Here is a 20932-nt window from a genome sequence, read left to right as displayed (position 1 = left end):
CCAAATGTAGAAAGTGGAAATGGAAAATAATCTGAGGGGGCTAAATCTGGCGAATAAAGTGGGCGAGGGAAAAATTCAAAACCAAGTCGATCGATTTTGATTCGTTGTCTTGGTAAAACGAGACTTTTTTTTCGTCAGATACGATCGCGTTTTCCTCATTCCTTTGTTCAAATGCTGCAATAAATAAATTCGTACAATATTGTTCGTTTATTGTTTATCCTTTAGAGAGATAGTCAAAAGAAATCATCCCGCGTGCCTCTCAAGAAACTGACGCCATTCCATTTTCTGCAGATGGCACGGTTTTCGCCTTCTTTGGAGTCGATTCTCCTCTTTGAATCCACTATTTTGACTGTTCTTTTTGTCTCACGTGTGAAATGATGCGCCCAACTTTTCTCCATAGTCGTGAATCGATGCAAAAATTATTGTATCGATTCAGTGCACTTATTGCTGCGAAACTTTGCCAAACAATCCCTTCAAATATCCTCAAGGGACTGCGTTTTTCTATCTTGCCCACAGCTTTCTTACATCCAATTCTTCGGCCAAAACGCGATGTCGAGTACTGTTTGCAATTCCTATCATGTCTGCTAAATCGTGCAATTTTAACCGAAAGTTTTCTAGCACAATTTTGTAGATTCTTACCATAATATCTGAAATAGCCAAATCTGGAGTGTCGTTGGGTTATCCACTGTGGAGTTCGTCTTGACAACTCGCATCACCGCGTTTAAACTCTGCCACCCAATATTGTTGCAGTTGCCAGCGAAGGACCAGATTTCGCCAAAGTGGAGGTTAACCCTTCCGTTTTGATGTTGGACAGACCAAGACCTTTCGAATGAAAATATCGAATCACGTAATGATGACCTTTTTTTCGGACGTTCACAAAACCTCTAAAAATGGCTCCAACACTAATACAAATTTACATAACTCTTTCAATATAAACTTTTAAAGGTTAGGTCCTTGTAGTATGTGTATCGTATGCAAATTTTTACCAAAAAATCGCCATCTATGTGTGAGGTCAGGTACTTCTGGGATTATATTCGTATGTGGCTTCGGATATATTCGCATAATTCTTTCTGGCTATACTGGGGGTGCTATTAAAATTCTGGAAAACTTCAAATTTGTAATTAAAAATTTAGTAAATGTAAAAAAAGTCTGGATGGGTTTTTTTCAAAGTTAAATAAATTGTGACAAAGACTGAATATTGGCCCCATAAATCTCTTAACAAGTGATTCATTAGCATTCATTAACATCCATTAACGAGGCATTTCGGAGGTATTTTAATTTTGACCTAAAATTTAAATTTTTAGCTAATTAACATGAAATCGGACATAAAACGTTGTGTGTAACGCGTATGTAATGAGGTTTTAATCGACTCATCCATTTGTGCACTCTCTCGCAAGCTCGCTCGGCATAAACTGATTCGTCTCGTGAAATCTTAAATTATGCACTTAATACCGAACTAAATATTATTTATCGCCAGTTTGCCTATTAACATAGAGTTGATTACCTAACTGGGAATTTCCTCCACACTGCGAATGAAGCTTTTCATTGTATGATATTTTGTATGAAACAAGTTCATTTCGAACCCTAAGGAAACCACTGATAATAATATGTAGATTAGGAAAATGGGTAAAACTGTGTAAAGTCATGTCAGTTAATAAAGTCTTTGGCGACTCCATGAGTTCACTAATCACTATATGATGACAAATCATTTGAATGAGAGCTTATTGAGTGGAAGTTAGTCGAAATATGCAGTCGTTGAGTGAGTTTTGAGATTTGGTACGAAGACTTTCAGTTTCCAGAAGACTTCACGACCAAAATCTCGGCCATCTTCACCAATGATAGTTTCCCGTAATGTAAGAGAGATATTATACCATCATGGTGAAATAGCCATTCCGAATTACGCAAACGAAATTAGCTTAAAGCGACATTCTCTTAATAAAAGAAGAAAAAAGTACTTATCAAATAAGAATGATAAACTCTAAGTAACTACTAGTGAACTAAAAATTAATAGTAGGAGTCATTTTCAATATCTAGTTAATTAGTTTTTCTTTATCGGTTAATTTAACATTAATTGCCATTATTTGCATCTTAGTCCTGTGGCGTCTCTCTACCAAAAGCACTGGACGAATTTGTGCTTTGTTGTTAAACTGAAAAACCCAAAGGGTCGAACAAAACAGAAACAAACCTCAAACACTTCTTTCCACCAAGTGGATAACAGTTTGTTTGAGGTAAAAATTTCTCTGCAGTCCGTTTCCATTAGCAAGTCAACAGAGCTTGAGAGTTTTGTTGCGAACACATGACATGTCTGAAGAAAAAGACTTTCTGGCCTTCGCTTTTGGTCGCCTTCCACTGCGATCTTGGAAAAAAAGTATTTGTCTTTAATAAATGTACCATTTCTTGTATCAGTAATGGTACGGTAATCATGCACAGAACCAAACTGGCTAAATTGAAGGCTGGATCTATTTATGCCCACATTGTTCTCATTATAGCGGCTCAGTTTTAAAACCTTTTGATGTTGCTACTTCTGGACATGGAAACACCACAGAAACACTGGTCAAAAACTTGAATGTGGAAGAAATTTGTAAAAAGTTTTAGTTGTTTTCCACACTAGTTTTTGTTGCATTTCTGTTTTCCTAATTGGCAGAAAACCACCATTAGATTTCTCTGATAAGGGACATTTTTTACTATTACTGGCGTGTGGTACTTCGGCTTAGTATACTTGTTCAATTTCTAAGGTTAAACTACGATGGAATGTGCCAAATTGGCAGCATTAAAAGCGTACCCCCCCCCCCCCTCCCAGGACTATATCGTCTAAGGAATTGTATACTGTGTGGTTCTTAATAGTTGCCCAACAACTTTCCTAACAAAATATTACCATTTTTTTATTTAAAAAGAACATTAAATAGGACCAAAAATACTTTTTGTTTTGTGTTTATTTGTTCAAATGTTGCCTACGTTACCGATAGGGTAAAATAATCGATTTTTCTAAATTGAAACGTGAGTCAAGTGACCCCTCAAATTAAAGTTATTTTAAAATTACGTTTAATAGTGTAATGCAATTTAAAATGGGTTTAATAATTTTGAAAAAAAGAGCTACAAATAGGAAAAATAAATATTGTGAAAATGCAATATAAATCAGTCCTCAGTTATTTTGATAAAATGTTAGGAGTTATGTCACCATTTGTATCGTCATGGGACCATTTATGTTATCCTGTGGTCAATGGTATTTCATCCCATCTTATCCCATTGTATTATCCTGTACAAAGGCGCCTGGCGCGATGGCCAAGTGGGGCCCATGAGGACCACAACATAAAACCGTTCTTAACCATGTAAGCCACATCATTTTTCCTCATAATTGTTTGTGAGCAGTTGCAAGTCTGATCATTTTAAAGTAGTTCTTTACTGCAATAACAACGTCGAATCACAGAAGTTTGCATATCTACATAATTAACTCACAAAACTTCGTGAATTCATGGCAGGAATTTGTTGACGGGTATTTTTTTTGTCAGGAGCAAAATGGTGCTCATTTCGACCATTTAATTGAATTAATTTTTTACCAAGAAACTTTTTTAAAATTGTTTATGTATTATGAAACAGAATTTGTATTGCATTTTTTACATGCAATTTTTTCTAATTATTGCTCCTTTTCAAAAAAATTAATCGATAGATATTAAATCGTATTACACCACTGAATGTGGTTTTGAATTATCGAATACCTTTAATTTTAGGTATTACTTGACCTATGTTTCAATTTTAAAAAATCTACCGTTTTGTCCCACCGGTGACGTAAGAGACCTACACAACTGTCCAAAGAAAGTATATTTTGTCCTATTTCCTAAACAATTTTTGTTAAAAATTTAAAAGGGGGCGGGGTACAATTTAGAGCCCCACTGGACAATGTACCTTAATCAGGCCTGCAAAAATTAACTTGTTCGATGAAGTGCACATTAACGCGACAATTCGATCAAGAGAGAGTTTGCAAGTCTTGCAAACTTCTCAAGTACTAAAACTGAGGGCTAGCACACATAAGCGTACTACAGCGAAGAGGCACTTATCGGCTAATTTTCTATCGATATTTTTAAACCGTAACACTTAAAGAAATAAGCAAGATTGATCTTCCATCGGAGTGTTGCAGTTATACCGATTTATCGAAACGTGGATGTACTTAAACCCTAGGCCTTACAGAAAAAGGGGTGAAAGCTTTATTATATAGGCCAACCCCCTTTTGAGGATAATTGTTAGCAAAATCTAGCCGGGTATATTACCAAGAAATGCACACATAGGCGTAACACAAACAAAGCAAATTGCCCTATGGGAGGGATCATGCGCATTTCTTAACCCTTACACCGGACCAACCAGCAACATAATTTTAGGGCCTTTAAGCCGGGTGAATTCATCATCAATCTCCGCTCTTGATAATTAATATAAACAGGATACTCCATTCTCCAAAAAATCTAATTTACTACCTGTGGGCCGTAAAAACCGGAAAAGTCGTTTTTCACAGTTTCTAAGGTATCGATGATCGAATTTTTAATGTGCTAAGCGCAAATCATGGAGCCGGCATAGGTAGCCTTTTGGGAAATTTCAGATAAACTGCGAAATTTTGAAGTGCCATTTGTCAGTTGAATCCGTTGGCTGGGCTGATCCTAAAGCCCTCATTTGAGGCCATCTCTCTTAAATCCCTGATTGGAGGTCCTGGAAGCAGTAAATTGGCGATCGGTGTCTGAGGGACTAAAATAGTACGTAATAGCTTAAGCCCTGTTCTGGGACTCATTCTTTCACTACTGCCACGCAATCAAAATGCATTTTAAATTCGGTCCAGATTTAACTGGATCCTCGAGGCCCTTAATTGGAAAAAGGATTTATCTAGCCTCAGAATCGGGCATGTGGCTCGACACGTTTTTTCTGAAATATAGAATTCGACTTTGTTTCAAAAAGGCCCTTTCATGAATTTCAATGAACGCGGCATTCAGACGGCACGGAGGTCGTAAAAAATAACTGAAACTCATTAGGACATATTATTTGGAAGAGGATCCCGGATTGAAGCGGGCCGTAAAATCGTTCTAGACAATAACGTTCGAACGATAAATTATTCTCGCTGCAGCAGACAATAAAAATTTAATACCTTTCTTTATGGATTTTTTACGGCTTGTGTTTTCCGAGTTTTAGTATCTGCGAATCGCTGTTTGATTTCTCATTTTTCCCGAAGATAATTTTTATTGCAGCTCCACAATTTAATGTCATGTCCCATAGGCAATGCAATCACACCTTATTGGCAAAGCTTTGTCGGGCCTAAAGGGCTTTGATCCTGCGCTGGAATTTTAGCTATTTCCCTAATGAACGCACCCACATCAACGCAGATCTGATTCCCTAATTAATTATTGCGCCTCTTTATGCATACGCCAATAATTTCAATCATGTGTTTCAATTCGGACGCTTGATTATCAGAAAAACGACCAGGAAGCTCCTACTTTAGCCAAGTCAAAGTCCAGAGATTAATGCCCGGCAAAGGCCGGGGGAGCACACTTCTTTCTGCGTTAAAAAAAAAACCTAATTTATGCTGCAAAAGGGCTCAAATAAAAAGATCCCAGCGACCCTACACGGTCAAATAAACCCTGTTTATTTTACATAAGATGGAGGTCCAGTCATGCGAGTAATCTCGGCACAGCGGTTCATTTTCCGGAAGAGCAGGCACCTGCGACCTGCTGGTTCAGAAATTCGCGTTCGTTGCAGGAGGAAGAGGAAGAGAAAACGCCCTCAGCTTTTGAGGAATTCCTACTCGTATATATATATACATATATATATATATCATACATATGTATATATATATATATATAAATACATATATCTATATATATATCGGCCAGGGCTTTGAATAAGATTTATGTTGTGTGTGCCGCATCGGATATACGGCCTTCGACACAAACGCTCACCTTTCAAATAGGTGATGGCGAAATAAATGGGATAAATTTTGGAGAGGAGGTGCTGCAGAATAAAATCTCGAATTAATATTTGGCTTAACTGCAGCCGCCGCACTCCCGCCATTTGTCTCAGGATACGAATCACCCCAATTTCTGACCCAGTCAAATTCCCGTTAGTCATATTCAAAAAGCTCACGTACGAGTTGAAGGTTACACGACACCAGCGAACTCGGAATCCCCCGCCTCGCCTTTGAAAGTGGCCCCAACGGCGCTAACTTTCACTTTCGAAACACCAACGGTGGTGCTGATCGGGCTCCGAAACAGCCGCTTCGCGTTAATGGAAAAAAATTTATTAACCTCTGATTAGCATCGCAATTAGTCTGCAAGGCAAATCAATGTCTTCCCAATTACGCAATATTGTTCTGAAAAAGCTAGAAATTCGAAACGTTATTACACGAGTACTCCTCGGGCTGTAATGTGCTTGTTTAGGGGGCCCGGAATGCAAATTAATTTCGACAGAAGTTTCTGAAGAGTAAAATCTTATAGGAATATTTGCGTCACCTTGCAGCTGCCGCACTTGATACTGCGCATCTCAAAACGGGAATCACTACATCACTTGATCGATAAAAACTGCTTTATTTATCCTCGAGAAACTCACCTCTTGGCTCACCATTCCACATCACCCTTTGCTGTAACATGGAGTGCGTCAACTTGAAACCGAACAGCCCTCGATAATCGTGTCCTCAAAGAAAATATGTGATTGTGCAAGAACAAGTCAATTTCGCCTTCAACGGGAACATTCTTTAAGTAGGTTTTTTATTAAATTGGATGCACCCTCTAACGGGGGTGGAAATAACCGCTAAAATCTTAAATGGGAGGCGGGGTTGAGTTATACCTCATTTGAAAGCTGCTTCGATTACCTTTTCGAATGTATCTGTATTTTCGTTTTATAAAGAGGCTTTTGAAAAACCATGTGCAAACCATAAACAGGTTTATATATCAATTGTATTTTTTTTTTAATGTTTATTAATGTCTTATGTGTTCAAATTTCTGTCCATTACCTTCTAAGCAGCAATAAAGTCTGTTTTGAAACGCCACTTTTCAACGACATTCTCGAAAAGTTCTACTCGCGATAGATTTAAGATGCCCCCAGAGAAAAAAATTCACATGTGTTAAATCGGGCGAGCGCAGTGGCCACTCAATTGGTTCTCTTCGAGTAATCCATTTGTCAGAAAACCCATCGTCCGACCACTGCCTGACAAGAAGAAAATCGTATGGTGGAGCTCTATCGAGTTGAAAATGAAGAAGATCTTCCCGTAAAACGCCACATCAACTAGATTTTTTAAATTCGTTGTTATTAATGGGTCTATTATCTCTTCTTGTAGATTTAAGTAGAGCTCATCAGTTACGTTGTCCTTTACGAATAAAGGACCAATAAGGGCGTTCCGAAGAATGCTAGCCCACACGTTTACTTTTTACGGATACTGCGTATTATCTTCTCTAAACAATCTTTGTTTTTCATGGATCCAGTATCGGCCATTGTGTTTGTTACCATATCCGTTAAGGGACAACATACACTCATTACTAAAGCAAAATATTCGGTAAAATACTTCGGTTTTCATTTGTAAATTTTGTCATTGTTCCAGAAAATAGAGTTCGTCTGTCAAAATTGTTGTTAAAAAGTCGTTGAAAAATTTGCATTTTCTATGAATGGAATTTATTCGACTTTAGTGTGGTCCTTGCTGTTTTGTGAGGTATTCCCACTTGGTGCGCCATAGCATCAACGGGGCTGGCCTGTTCAGCAAAGAAAGAGCTTAAAACTTCAATTTGACCTGCTTTTCCTGTTGACAAAGGAACCAATTTCAGCAAACTTACCAACTAATTCCGACACGTATTTATGTTTGGAATTATTATGGAGATTTTTCCCTTTAACAATCTTAGCTGTTCTTCTTGCGCGTCTTACACATTCTCCATAAATGAAATAGAATTCGGTTATTTGTTGAAGCGGAATACCATTTTTGTGAATAACCTTATAGACACAGAACCTTTAACTCGGGAACATACATTTTCTATAATAAATAATAATATGACAAAAAACTCAATAGTTGCTTTATCCGTTTACAATCGGGCAATTTTATTTTGACAATTTTTTCTACAATTAAAATATTGAAATAAATGCATTGACAAATACGAATACCAGGTATACCGGTATGAAGTGAGCGTCAGGATATAAGTGTCTCGATATAGGGCATTTGTTGTAAACAAACTTTTTTTTAATTTGCTTGGTTGGTATGCAAACTGACAAACATATTTAGCACAAATCAAGTCCTTGAACAAATAACAATATATTATTTCATTCTGCCAAAAATGCCGAATTTTGTACTACAAAATCATGATCTGCGGAAAGCATTAATTTTTTGCTTTCATTTGAAGAAAAGCGCTGCAGAGTCGTATCGAATGCTTGTCGAAGCATATGGTGATTATGCTTTATCAGAAGCAACGTGCAAAAGATGATTTCGACGATTCAGAAATAAAAATTTCGATGTGCAAAATGAAGAACCTGGCAGACCACCAAAAAAGTTCGAAGACGCCGAACTGCAATCAATATTGGATGAAGATGACACTTTAAGTCAAAAGCAAATGAAAGAAATGTTAAATGCTGCACAACGAACAATTTCTGATCGATTAAAAGCTATGGGAAAGATCCGAAAGTGTGGAAAATGGGTGCCGCATGAATTGAATGAAAGACAGATGGAGAACAGAAAAAACACCTGTGAAATTTAGCTTCAAAGGCACGAAAGAAAATCAGTTTTGCATCGAATTGTTACTGGAGATGAAAAATGGATTTATTTTCAAAATCCTAAACGGAAAAATCATGGATTGATTCGGGACAACCATCAACATTGACTGCAAAACCTGATTGATTCGGCAAGAAGGCAATGCTGTGTGTTTGGTGGGATCAGAAAGGTGTGGTGCACCACGAGCTTTCAAAACCTGGTGAAACCGTTCATACTGTTCGCTACCGACAACAATTTATTAATTTAAACAATGCATTGATCGAAAAACGATCAGAATGGGCCAGAAGACACGGGAAGGTAATTTTGCTCCATGACAACGCACCTGCACACAAAGCAACACCGGTTCAGGATGCCACCAAAACACTTGGCTGGGAGTTGCTACCCCATCCGCCGTATTCACCAGACTTGGCTCCTTCGGACTACCATTTGTTTTCATCGATGGGACACGCATTGGCTGAGCAGCACTTCGATTCTTACGAAGAAGTAGAAAATTGGGTGTCTAATTGGTTTGATGCCAAAGAGGCACATTTCTATTGGCGTGGTATCCATAAATTGCCAGAAAAGTGGTCAAAATGTGTAGAAAGCACTGGTCAATATTTTGAATCATTTTTTTTCTTTCCTTGTTAAAATTGGTGTTTTATTTTCACGAAATAGCGCTCATTTCATTCCGGTAGACCTGATAAACAAATAAAAACCAAAATAAACATCTATTTATAAAATCCAGCCTCAACATGTGGATGAATTGAAAAGAAGAATCACAGCTACGAGTAGAGAAATTCATGTGGGCATGTTTATGAACCTTAGAGAATTTGTAAACAGACTTTCTTATTACTTGAAAAGCAACGGGCCACATTTTAAATACTTAAAGTATTAATCAACAATTTTTCTATGATACCGTTGGTAACCTAAGCTTGTTCAGAGTTCGCACACGATTTTTCGAATACCTCTCAATGAAAAAAAAAACAGATATATTTGGAAAGCTAATTGAAAGACCTTTTAAATTAAGTACAACTCAACCCCCCTTCCTATTTAAAAGTTTAAGTGGCTGTTTCCGCCCCTGCTAGGGGGACTTAAAGAATATCCCTCTTGAATATAAAATCGACGTGTTTTTGAATATTTACGTATTTTCGATAACTCGAGGGTGGTTCGTTTTCAAATCGATGCACTGTATGCAAAATTCACGGTGGTATCTTTGAAAACACCTGAACGGTAGATTTTACCTTGAAGGTACCAGTTGCAGTTCTACGAGGGTTCTAAAACACGCGCTACACGTTAATGCACAAATAATATTATCATGTAATTAACATTTCCATTTCCGTTACATTGTAAGTGCCTAATTAACTTGCAAGGTAAATCAATCTCACCCCCCATTGCGCCCTATTGTTCTGAAAAAGCTTCAAATTTGAAGCATTATTACACGGGTAATCCTCAGACCGTTATGTGCTTGTTTAGGGGGTTTGGAATGCAAATTAAATTCGAGCAAAGTTTGTATTTATGAACCGCACGGTCTCCGAAGTGTCCGGCCTGCCCGGACCGCGGATAACTTATACGGCATAACTACTCCAAGGTCCTATTAAGGGTCTTCTGGACGTGGGACCGCAGCTATTTATCGGACTTGTAATAGTTTACAGCTCATTCGGCACCAACTTCCGCACATAAACGTCTAGTTTGGCTTGTCAGCTGCTTTATGCTACATAATGTCTTTATAGAGTTGCAAACTTGAGGGAATTTAACGAAGCTGGGACAGACGAGAAATTTTAGAAAAAACTTGGACAGATACTAGGTCAAGGTTCGTCAAAATTCAGTCGTACGTGGAGGGTCGCAGAAGTACCCGACGTCAAATACGGATAACGATTTTTTTGTTAAAAATTTACGTATGCTACGAAGACCTAACTTTACGTTGATTTGTGTTTGTTTTTTAGATGTTTTCAATGAGCGCTTTTTGAGGTTTTCTGAACGTAGAAAAATTGGTCATTGATAAGTAATTCGGTACTTTCCATTGAAAAGTTTTAATCCGTCAAACATCAAAGCGGAGTTAGATTCCATTCCAAGGTGATCTGGTTCATCGTTAAAAACTGTCAACTCGGTTTCGAACTTTTCCCTCGTCCACCCTATTCGCCAGGTTTAACCCCCTCTGATTATTTTCTGTTTCCAAACTTGGAAAAATTGCTCGGTGGAAAGAGGTTTGCTAATAATGAAGAGGTGGAGTACGCGGTTTATGTCTTTTTTGGCCCGTTAAAAGATTCTCACTACCACAAACAGGGTACGGGTGCCATGGAACATCGCCAGGAAGAGCGTCAATCTTAACGAAGACTATGTTGAAAAATAATGCATTATTTTTCAATTTTTGTTTTCTTTAAGTGTTAAGTCGGACACTTCTCGGCCTACCCTCGTGCAAAGGTAAAATTCGACGAGCAATATTTTTCAACAAAGCGCCTCCCTTGCCAGCTGTAATGTATAATCCAGTCGGCAAAAAGTGATCCCGTGTCAAACGTCTGCGTTTCTTTATATATGAAGACCAATATTGCTTCTACAGTGACCCAACATTTTGCCTGCTACGCTCGAATTTCGACCAGTTTTTCCTTGTTCTCGACGATTTATTCACCGATATGGGAAAGGTTGGAATGTTTCAATTTTTTCCTGAAAGTGGCGACAAAGGAGAAATCAGGATCGACGAGCAACGCTCCAAAGGATATTGCTAAAAGAGCCGAATAAATGATGTATTTCATGAATGTAATTAGTCCGCTGAAGATACTCGGAAATTGTGACGATTAGCTTTATTTGTAAGAATAATTCCATTCCATGCTCATCCGGCTTATTGAATTTCATATAGCTTCTGCATTCAAAAAGCCGTTTACCATAAAGCACTTCACTCTCCCTCTAAACGCATTTAAGAAGATAGAAAGTGCCTCCGCGAAAGCATTGTCAACGGACAAGAAAGGACGACGAAAGGAAATTGCAGGGCTGATTGAACTACTCGCGCCTCCTTGGCGCTGCTATACACAAAGAAAAGCAATTTACACATATGATAACGAAATAAATTTGAAACGACAAAAGAATGTTGGCAGTGCATATTCTTCAGGAAGAAAATTTTCATCAATACCTGAAAACGCCACTTAAATCCTAGTTTTTGGTGAGTCCCCTAACATATTTCCCCCCATGGTCCTTGGCCTTGTTTACTCTATAAAACTAATGTCCACCCTAGAATGACTGGTATTTAACGATTTACGAGGGCCGGCCGATCATTTATGAGACTATAATGGCAAATTGCCCCATTTGACTCACACATGTGAACAAGGGCAAAAAAAATAAGAGCTTTTAACCTAGAAACAAAACCATTCCAATTATTGTGCCTAGTATAATTCAGTGGTGGGTCTGTCGGGCCGTCTCGGCGCGACTCTAAATCCGCCACTGCTTGCAAGACAAGGTTCTTTGCAATTTCATAAGCCTAATGATGAGTGCGACAATGAATTTTGAACGCACTATGGTTTCATCGATTAAAGTTATCAAGCCACTCTTGCACGATACTGGATTCCACAAAATCAAAAGGCATAAAAATCTAGTGGAAAAATCAAACCTTCAATAAGTCTCTCTGTGGCGGTCTCAGCGGCATTGCACGAGATTTTTAAAAATCTGAAACGAATGGAATTTTTCCCAGATCTGGCACGCCCCTGGGTTTTGTAGAAATTAAATATGCCGCATTAAGAGTGTCCTGCTTGGCAATAAACGCAGCATAATTTTATTATGGTGTTGGCCTTTTTTAGGAAGCCCTTTTTTATTACTGCATTTAACCGCAAGTCTCAAAAGCCGCTGGATTGCTAGTCTCCTTCAATGGCTGTGATACGCCAGTGATTATAGGATTATGGGATTAAGGTTCTCTGCAATTTAAAAAATTAACATATGAATTTAATAAAAACAGAGGCGTACCGGTCGCTATTTTCAAGCGGGAAACGCAGTTGGGAACGTGGAGATAATGTTCGAAAATTTCCGGATTTAAAAACATTGCGGTACGTTTTTGTAACTTGGAATGCACGGATTTTTATACAGTAAAAGCAGAGGTGTAGAAATGGCTATTTTGAACTGGAAGATATATTAATTGGGAGAATGTCATTCATCTGTGAAATTTGATATTTCAACAATGCAATACTGATTTCTCTTTGTTACGCCGAACCAATCACTGGGGAATTACAGCTGTAATTTGCACAAGTGCAATTATCGCGATAATTTCCCTGTTCGCCCTAGTAATATTGTGACAAATTGAAATATTTCAATCCTGCGGACGTGTTTTTCTAGGACGCGATCCATGATATTCTCATTTTAAATACGATTCATTCAACGGAAATGCACCTAAATATTTTGACAGCCTTGCACTCGTACAAATTGACCCGAAAAGGGCACTCGTGCTCGTTTTTTTTTCTTCATTTACTTGCATAATTCTCGAAAATTATGTGCAATTTTCGGCACACTTAACATGTTACCCCTGAAAATTGCGGATCTTAAAAAGCTGCCATACGCCAATGATTTAGCATATTCTGGGTGAAGTGCAATTTCTTAATGATCTCGGAGTTACCGAAACTATGAGTAGGTGCGCACTGAACACAATTCTGAATCGTCTAAAAGGAAACGGTGTAAAATACTCTGATGATTTGGAAAATTTCATTACCGCATATAAGGCAGCGCAAGTAAATCCCAGCCCGCACGATTTGGTGTGCCGCCCCTAGATCCGGCACTGTTATAATTTTTCATTAACTACGTGACTTTTGCTTCAGGATGAAAGTGGAATACCCCACTGAATCCGGACAAGCCCTCCTTCGCATCGAAGACGTCCACACAGAAGATGAGGCCATCTACAAGTGCGAAATAACATACATCGAAGTCAAGGAGAGTTGCCATGAAGTGGTTCAAATAGTCAATCTCACGACTTTAGGTAAATTTTAAATTGAACTTGTGTCTATGAAGAAAACGTCCTCGACGACGTGATAAGAACCAACACACATATTAGCAGTTTCCATATAAATCTATCTAAGGGGTAATCCAGTTTCAAAGTTTCTGTAGACGAATAGAGTGCTCAATTAAATTTGATCTAATCACAGAGTTTGCATGAAGAATCTCGAATGAACTGATCGTTCATAATAGATTTTGCGCTCGGCGAATGTGTGTCTTTCAGATAATATTTGCCCAATTAGGTTTATTGTTTCGAGAAAAATTCGTTTTCATTAATTAGAATTGGCAGCATTACTACTTTCTTAGCTCGGATTGCTAAAAAGGGATTTGAAGGCCGTAAAGCAGATTTCCTTTCAGCCTTACTTTAAAAAGGTTTCTTTCCTAGTAAAAGCTTTTCAGGCCGTAGTGCTTAATTAATTTGATGATGTTGTTGCCGGCATTCGGGAGATATTGCAGTTTAATTTGTTAAAATTTCATATAGCGTTTGCAGAAATATTCATAGAGCGAAAAAAAAAACAACAAAGAGAACATCAAATCAGATCCGAATCGGTTTTTAAATGAATTAAAACCGGGAGCTCGCAATATAAAATTCCCGTTTTAACAGAACAATAAAATGACGTGTTGGTAACGTTATCATTGGCTTTAACCGACAAAAGTGGCCACCGACATATAAATGATTTATTACAAGCCCGTTTCATATTTCACATTTTTGTACCTTTTATTTTATAATTTACATGTGTATGTATATCCGCGTCGTGGAGAATAAAAGAACTATTAATTCTCGTTTTGTGATGAAAAAACGTTCAGTGAAATTTCGTGTCAAATTTCGTGTTCGGGTGCACTGCATGTTTATTGTCAGATAAGGGTGGAAAATGATAGGTTTAGGTTTAATGGCACAAGGTAAGCATAGCAATTAGGCTAGATCATAGCAGATATACCTGTTTTGGTCAGGTAGCTTTAAGTGAAAGGCACGAGGGTACGAATTACTTTCTATTTTTCGTATCCGTAACTCTCATTTTTACCCCCAATTTTTTTCTCGTTTTTATGTTCCGAGACGAAAAATTGATGTAAGCATATATCCAGTAATGCTTCGTTTTCGAGATACAGAATGTCAAGCTTCTCTTTAAGAATGGTTGTTCCCTAAAAATTTTAAGAATCCTCTAGCCGATTTTGTTAAAATGCGACAGTGTTATTTATGATTATTATCGTTGTCTATTCACCACAGAGTTCTTTAAAACGTTTATATTTTTTTCTCATCGAGCACCGTCGTGGCCTCCCAGGTCACCGGATTTAAGTCCGTTAGATTTTTTTCCTTTAGAGCTATGTAAAGTCCTTCGTTTCGAGAACTCCAGTCAACACTGAAGGAGAATTAATTCAACGGATACGAGATTCATGTAATCAGATAAGATATACGCCGGAAACATTTCAGCGTGTGCGGAAATCGATGTTAAGACGAGGTGATGCTTGAATCGAAGTTGAAAGACACTTACAGAAACTATTGTAAGTTTCGTGTTGCTTTTTGTTAAATGTTTTTTTTTACTAAAAAATGGCTTATCATTTGTTTAAGTGTAATTATAATCAATTTTTTTTTATTTCACGGTTCTTAAGCTTCCAGTTTTATCCATGTGCACGCCACTAGCAAAGGAGGCAAACAATTTCAAGCTTAAAAGGTTCCTTTATGCCACATTAAAAACTGTCGCCAAATTTCAACGTCGTATAAATTTACGTTTTCTTATTATTTAGAAGTTTTCTAATATGTAACGAGTTACATATAAGAAAAAACGTTTTAAAAAAATGAACACCTAGTATCTTGAAAATGCAGCATTACCGGAACTACATTTGTATAAACTTTACTTCTTAGAATCACTAAAAAAATCGACCCTTGAAGCTCGGCCACATACTTAAGTAACATCCCGTATAAGAAATACTGTGTTGGGGCAGCTGCAGACCATTTTTTCCGTTACTGTTACTGAGGCGTTAAAGCCGCAGGGCCGCTAATGAAATTTCATAGAGACAATATTAAATTTCCGGTGATACGTAAACGTTTCAGAAATATCTCCCATTACTGACGCTATTATTGAACAAATTTCTGAAATTTCATAATATGTAATAAAAAAAAATACATTTCTTAAGCTACAGGAGCTTAAATGAGTCATCGAAGATCGATCGCTTAGACAAAAAATCGGTACTTTAAAAATATCAAAATTTACCTAAAAATTCACTTCACAAGTTGGAAGGAGGTACCAACTTGTTGGAAACCATGGATCAATTGCCTTAAGGAATACCTTAAATTAATCAACTGAAATTAAGCAGCTTACAAGCCTCTGCGTTAGTTTTTGAGATATAAGTTCACTGATTCGTATTTTGACAGTTTTGAAGATACCTCAAAATGAAGGTTCCTCAAGTCAGAATTTTCAAGACTCCATATCATTAATTATTATATTCAAGGTACGATGAGTATCAATGTGCTACGAGTTATAATTTTTTTTTACGACTGTTAGAATATTGCATTGTTACTAATTCGAAAATAATATCGAATGATCCTTCATATCCGTAAACTTTCCTTTTTTTCTTAAGTCGCATGCGCAAAGACAAGAACATCAGCTTATTTCCCACGATGTCCAAACAGCATTCGCAACAAGGAGGCAAAATAAACAAACATTCCGTATCGGATTTTGAAGTTTTAAACAGTAAACCTCTTTTTTTCGAACGTTTTAATATTACTTATTACAATCGTTTTACTCTTATAGCTATGCTAGTCTTAAGCTAACTTACTCTTAGCAGCAGTCTCTTTGTGTAGTCAAAGATCTTGTGACTACGATATTCCACAATTTTCCTACAAACATGCAAATATGAACAAAAACGAACATACCAGAACATTTGCCATTCATAAAAGGAAGCAATAAATCACTAGGTCGAACGGCCTCCATAAACCCTTTTTTGTGCCTGTCTTTTACCTGTGGTGGCCGCACAACAGCCGTAACAATACTATTAATCTTGGAAAAGCAATGATTCGCCTTTAAAATTTACCAAAATTAGAGCTAGAAGGATGCTATTCTAGGTGTGTAATAAAGAAATTCTAGCCCCTATTATGTAACGCGTTGTCCGTAAAAAAACTCATAGTAGCCGATGAATCGTAAAAGTAGGGCGTGGATTTGCCATTTACTATTTTAATGATCATTCTTTCGGTCTGGCGTGCGGCAAAGTATCACTTTCCACATTGCCGCGCCAATTCGAGTTTGCCGAACGAGGATTGAAGCGACGAGTTTTACAATGGACGGGTGTATTTTATACTGTTTTTTCGCTGAACAGAATGTTCATAGTCTCATAAAATTTAAAACAAAGATTTACTGAATGCAGCCTTGTGAAGGTTGATGCGCTTGACAAATTCCGGCAGGAACCATTCGAGCTATACCTCAGATATTTCAAATTGTTAATTTCGTTGATGCAAGTTCTCACAGTTTCGACGGAACAATATTTCCCTACGGTAATGTGGCTTTACCGCACACATTGGCGAGCCGACAGCAACCCTTCACCACACGGACACGGCAAAAAAGTTTTGCCGATCCGCAAATATATAAACAGCATGTGTCAGTGTCAAAACTTCGGCGCACGTTTGACATTTACCTGCGCGCACGAAGAATTTTGTCACACGTGCGCTGAAATCAACTTAAAGAAGGTAAAAAAATGAACACGTGTACCCTCGTAACAGTTGCGTGCTAACTCGACTGCCAACTGCGGTTGCGCGCGGTAAGGCATAAGTTTCCGCACTAGTTACGCAAATAACTATGCGGCAATTAAAGTATCGCCATTAGAAAGTTCCGCAAATTCGATATTGTCAGTTTCGACTTTAAGGAAGAGATGTGTGACGTGTGATAAATGTTGCCACCGTCAAGGAGCGAACTTCACATGTCTTGCTTTGACGTCACACCAGTGCGGTAAAGTTGCCGTTTTGATTGTGAAACGCAACGATACAGAAAAATAACTGTTTTAAACGGTTTCGATTTGCAGCAGATGCGACTCGCGAAGAGAGGTGCCAATGAAATTATTCGAGGAAGTAAATTATAACCCATTCTGGCCCAAAAGAACTATTGATAAACTAAATTTTCCCCCGTAAGTATTTTCCCACATTAACGTTAATGTTTCAAATGAACGAACAAAAACTGCCGAACTGAAACTAAAATAAGGACTTTCGAAGTTCGAACAAACACCCATCAATACATACTTCATAATTTATTCCCGGAGAAGTTGGGCGTTTATATATGTCTATGCCGGGCCTCGAAAACTATTAAACCCCAACCTGGAAATCGGTCCCGAAGGACGATGCTTCTTATCCTGGACATCCGAACTTTTGACATCCCTTTGATTTGTTACCGTTTTGCTTCGAGCAGGAATTCTTTTTGAATAGACGTTCTTTGGGTATCTGGACGCCATCGCCAGGGGTATGATACTTTATACACCTATCAAAAGTTGGAGATGTACGACGATAACAGCCAACGTTCAACTTTCCGATATAATAAACAGCTCCCGGAACTGGCTTTAAAGTTTTGAAATTGAGGTTTAAGATTTTATGTATTTTGCTGCTGAAAAGTTTTGCCAAACCATGACAACCTAATAAGTCTGGGAGTATGTTCCCTTGCATCTCCTGTAAAATGTAGAAGCTCCGCGTTACATTAGTCTGAGACTCGCCAAATTAAAATAAATCTTTCTTCGGTTTGTTTTCAGAGGGAAAAACACAGAATTCTTTCGCAGAGAACAGGACAGTCTGTTGGTTAGAATTTAATGAAATTGCCAGCGAATTCTGCTCTTTTTTAGACACTCAAAGGCTGCTTTAAATTGCCGGAATGGAATTATGAGTCCTGAAAGGAATCGCTGAATAAATAATAATAACAGAAGCTCATTTTTAACTTTCAGGCGCAGCGAAAAACAATAATTTAAAATTGCGAAATTGGGGTCAAACATCTAACTAGCTGGAAAATTGTTTTCGGATCGAATTAACTTTGCACGTCAATCGCTCAAATTGGGACTACTTACTCAAAGAACTTTTTTTCAAAGAGGGAGAGAACTGAGGAAATTCATAAAGTTCGAATGCCCCGTCAAAGCAGCTTTAGAAAATAAATTGAATGCTGCGGAGGAAGGCGGATGTCAGGGAAAACTTTGGGGACCAACTTTTTCCAACACGTGTACAGGACTAATTGTAATCGAGGGCAAGCTGATAGACATTATCATTCGGGAATTACTGCCGTCGATTCACAATGAGCAGCCAAAACTTCTTATTCCGTACTCTCCGGAACTATAATACTTTAATCACAATGCCCCTTTTCTACCATGCAATGCCGACGATATTACTTCGCACCCTGAAGATCCATATCAAAGCAACAAAAAGGCCCAAATTAAAACGTCTTGCATGTGCACTACGAGTGGGATTCCCGAAAGAGTTTCCCCTTTCAGGATTAAACAAGATATGATCCTGGAAGATAAAGCATCCCCAAATCCAAATATTTCAAACTCCCCGTTTCTGAGTCCGCATAAGTTTATTTCATTTAAGCCTAGATTTAAAGCACAGGAGATGTGTTAGTCCATTAGAGGACATTAAATTCGAACCTGAAATGGGCCCTCTCTAGCCTAACAATGGCAGACATGGGCATTAATCTATCGGTCAGTCCGGCTGAAATACATGTAACAGTTCGACACTAAATATATCACACTGTATTAATGGGTTTCGGTTGCTGGTGCCAGGGGATCGATGGGACCTAGAAGCTCATGTGACCACAGGGGGGCATGGTATTACATAGATACATATATTACTTTTTGATTTATCTAATCACAGGCTCACATCTCCCTTGAAACGACAGAAATTGCTACTTTGGTCATAAACTGAATTAAGACCAACATGGAACGATCTGCGAGGATATTCCTCGAAGTATCCGACCTCATACTTAAAAAAAAAAGAAAATGGAAATATTACATTATTTCGGAACATAATTTCTATTGAGGTTGGCACATTTTTCCCAGAGACGTTCCGCGACTTCTATACCCCGTTTATAGTGAAAAGCTTCAACTGTTTCAAATTAGGCATCAACCTCGGACTCCGCCTCTTCATTATTGGCAAATCGCTTTCCACCGAGTCATTTTTTCCAAGTTTGGAAATAAAAAATTATCTGAGGGGGCTAAATCGGGCGAATAGGGTCTGTAAGGAAAAAGTTCGAAACCAAGTTGATTGATTTTGGCCATCGCAATGACGAAAACGTGGACTGGTGCGTTGTCTTAATGAAAAAAGACTTTCTTTTTCACCAAATCCGGTCGCTTTTTTCTAATTTCTGCTCTCAAACGCTGCAATAAATTTGTATAGTATTTCCCGTTTATTGTCCTTTCTTTCGAGTGAAAAACAATAAAAATGATCCCACATGGATCCAAAAAAACTGGCGCCATCGCCCTTCCTGCAGATGGAATGGTTTTCGCCTTAGTTGGAACCGATTCTCCCCTTTAACTGCATTGTTTTGACTGTTCTTTCGTCTCAGGTGGGAAATAATGGAACCATGTTTTATCCATGGTTATGAATCGCCCCAAAAACTGAGCTTTATTATTGCAAAACTATGCAAACACCGTCTTGAAACATACTCACGGCACTGTTTTCATTCAATTATGAACAATCGCGGCACCCATCTTGCGCACTGTTATCTTACGTCAAATTGTTCGGTCAAAACACGATATCCAGCACTTTTTGAAATGTCCATCATGTCTGCCAACTCGTGCAATTTTAGCCGACGGTCTTCCAGTACACTTTCGAATATTTTCGTCGCAATATCTGAAGTGATCAGATCTGGAGTGTTATTGGGTCGACCTCTGCGGAATTCGTCTTGGCGGCTCGTATGACCACATTTAAACTTTGCTGCCCAGTATTTTACAGTTGTGACCGAAGGACCGGACTCCTCTACAGTAGGTTCTAACTTCTTAGACTCCTTGACCAAGATCTTTTAAATGAACGCATCGAATCGCATATCAAAGACCAGTTTTATTCGTGTTCACAAAATCTGTAAAAAAGTTCACCAGAAACGGTTTCAAAACAATTCCACGCATTACTTTGAACAAGTTTTTTAAAATTTGTACATTGTAGCACAGGCAAATTAGAAAAAAATCGCCATTTATACATGTAGTCGGGTACTTCTAGGGCTATCCTCGTAGATGTAAAGCTAAAAATTTGAGGTTTGGTTGAGAAAATTCTCTCATATTAATGAATGAAAATTAATCAACGTTGGTTCTGGCCCG

The 20932-nt window shown here is 38.1% G+C and overlaps 1 protein-coding gene across 5 annotated transcripts in view; it reads left to right on the top strand.

The window, feature by feature from the left end:
* nrm (neuromusculin) overlaps positions 1-20932 on the top strand; it is a 205846-nt gene that overhangs the window by 94641 nt on the left and 90273 nt on the right. For all 5 annotated transcript variants that reach the window (XR_010733525.1, XR_010733523.1, XR_010733524.1 and 2 more), the window contains exon 3: positions 13489-13646. Coding sequence is in view for 2 of the 5 variants with exons in the window: in XM_066297911.1 (XP_066154008.1) it covers positions 13489-13646 (158 nt within the window). In the remaining 3 variants the exon portion in view is untranslated. The remainder of the gene's footprint in view (positions 1-13488; positions 13647-20932) is intronic.

This window comes from Euwallacea fornicatus, chromosome 29 (assembly GCF_040115645.1).
Source record: "Euwallacea fornicatus isolate EFF26 chromosome 29, ASM4011564v1, whole genome shotgun sequence".
Classification (NCBI taxonomy): domain Eukaryota; kingdom Metazoa; phylum Arthropoda; class Insecta; order Coleoptera; family Curculionidae; genus Euwallacea; species Euwallacea fornicatus.
This window is presented reverse-complemented; position numbering and strand designations above follow the sequence as displayed.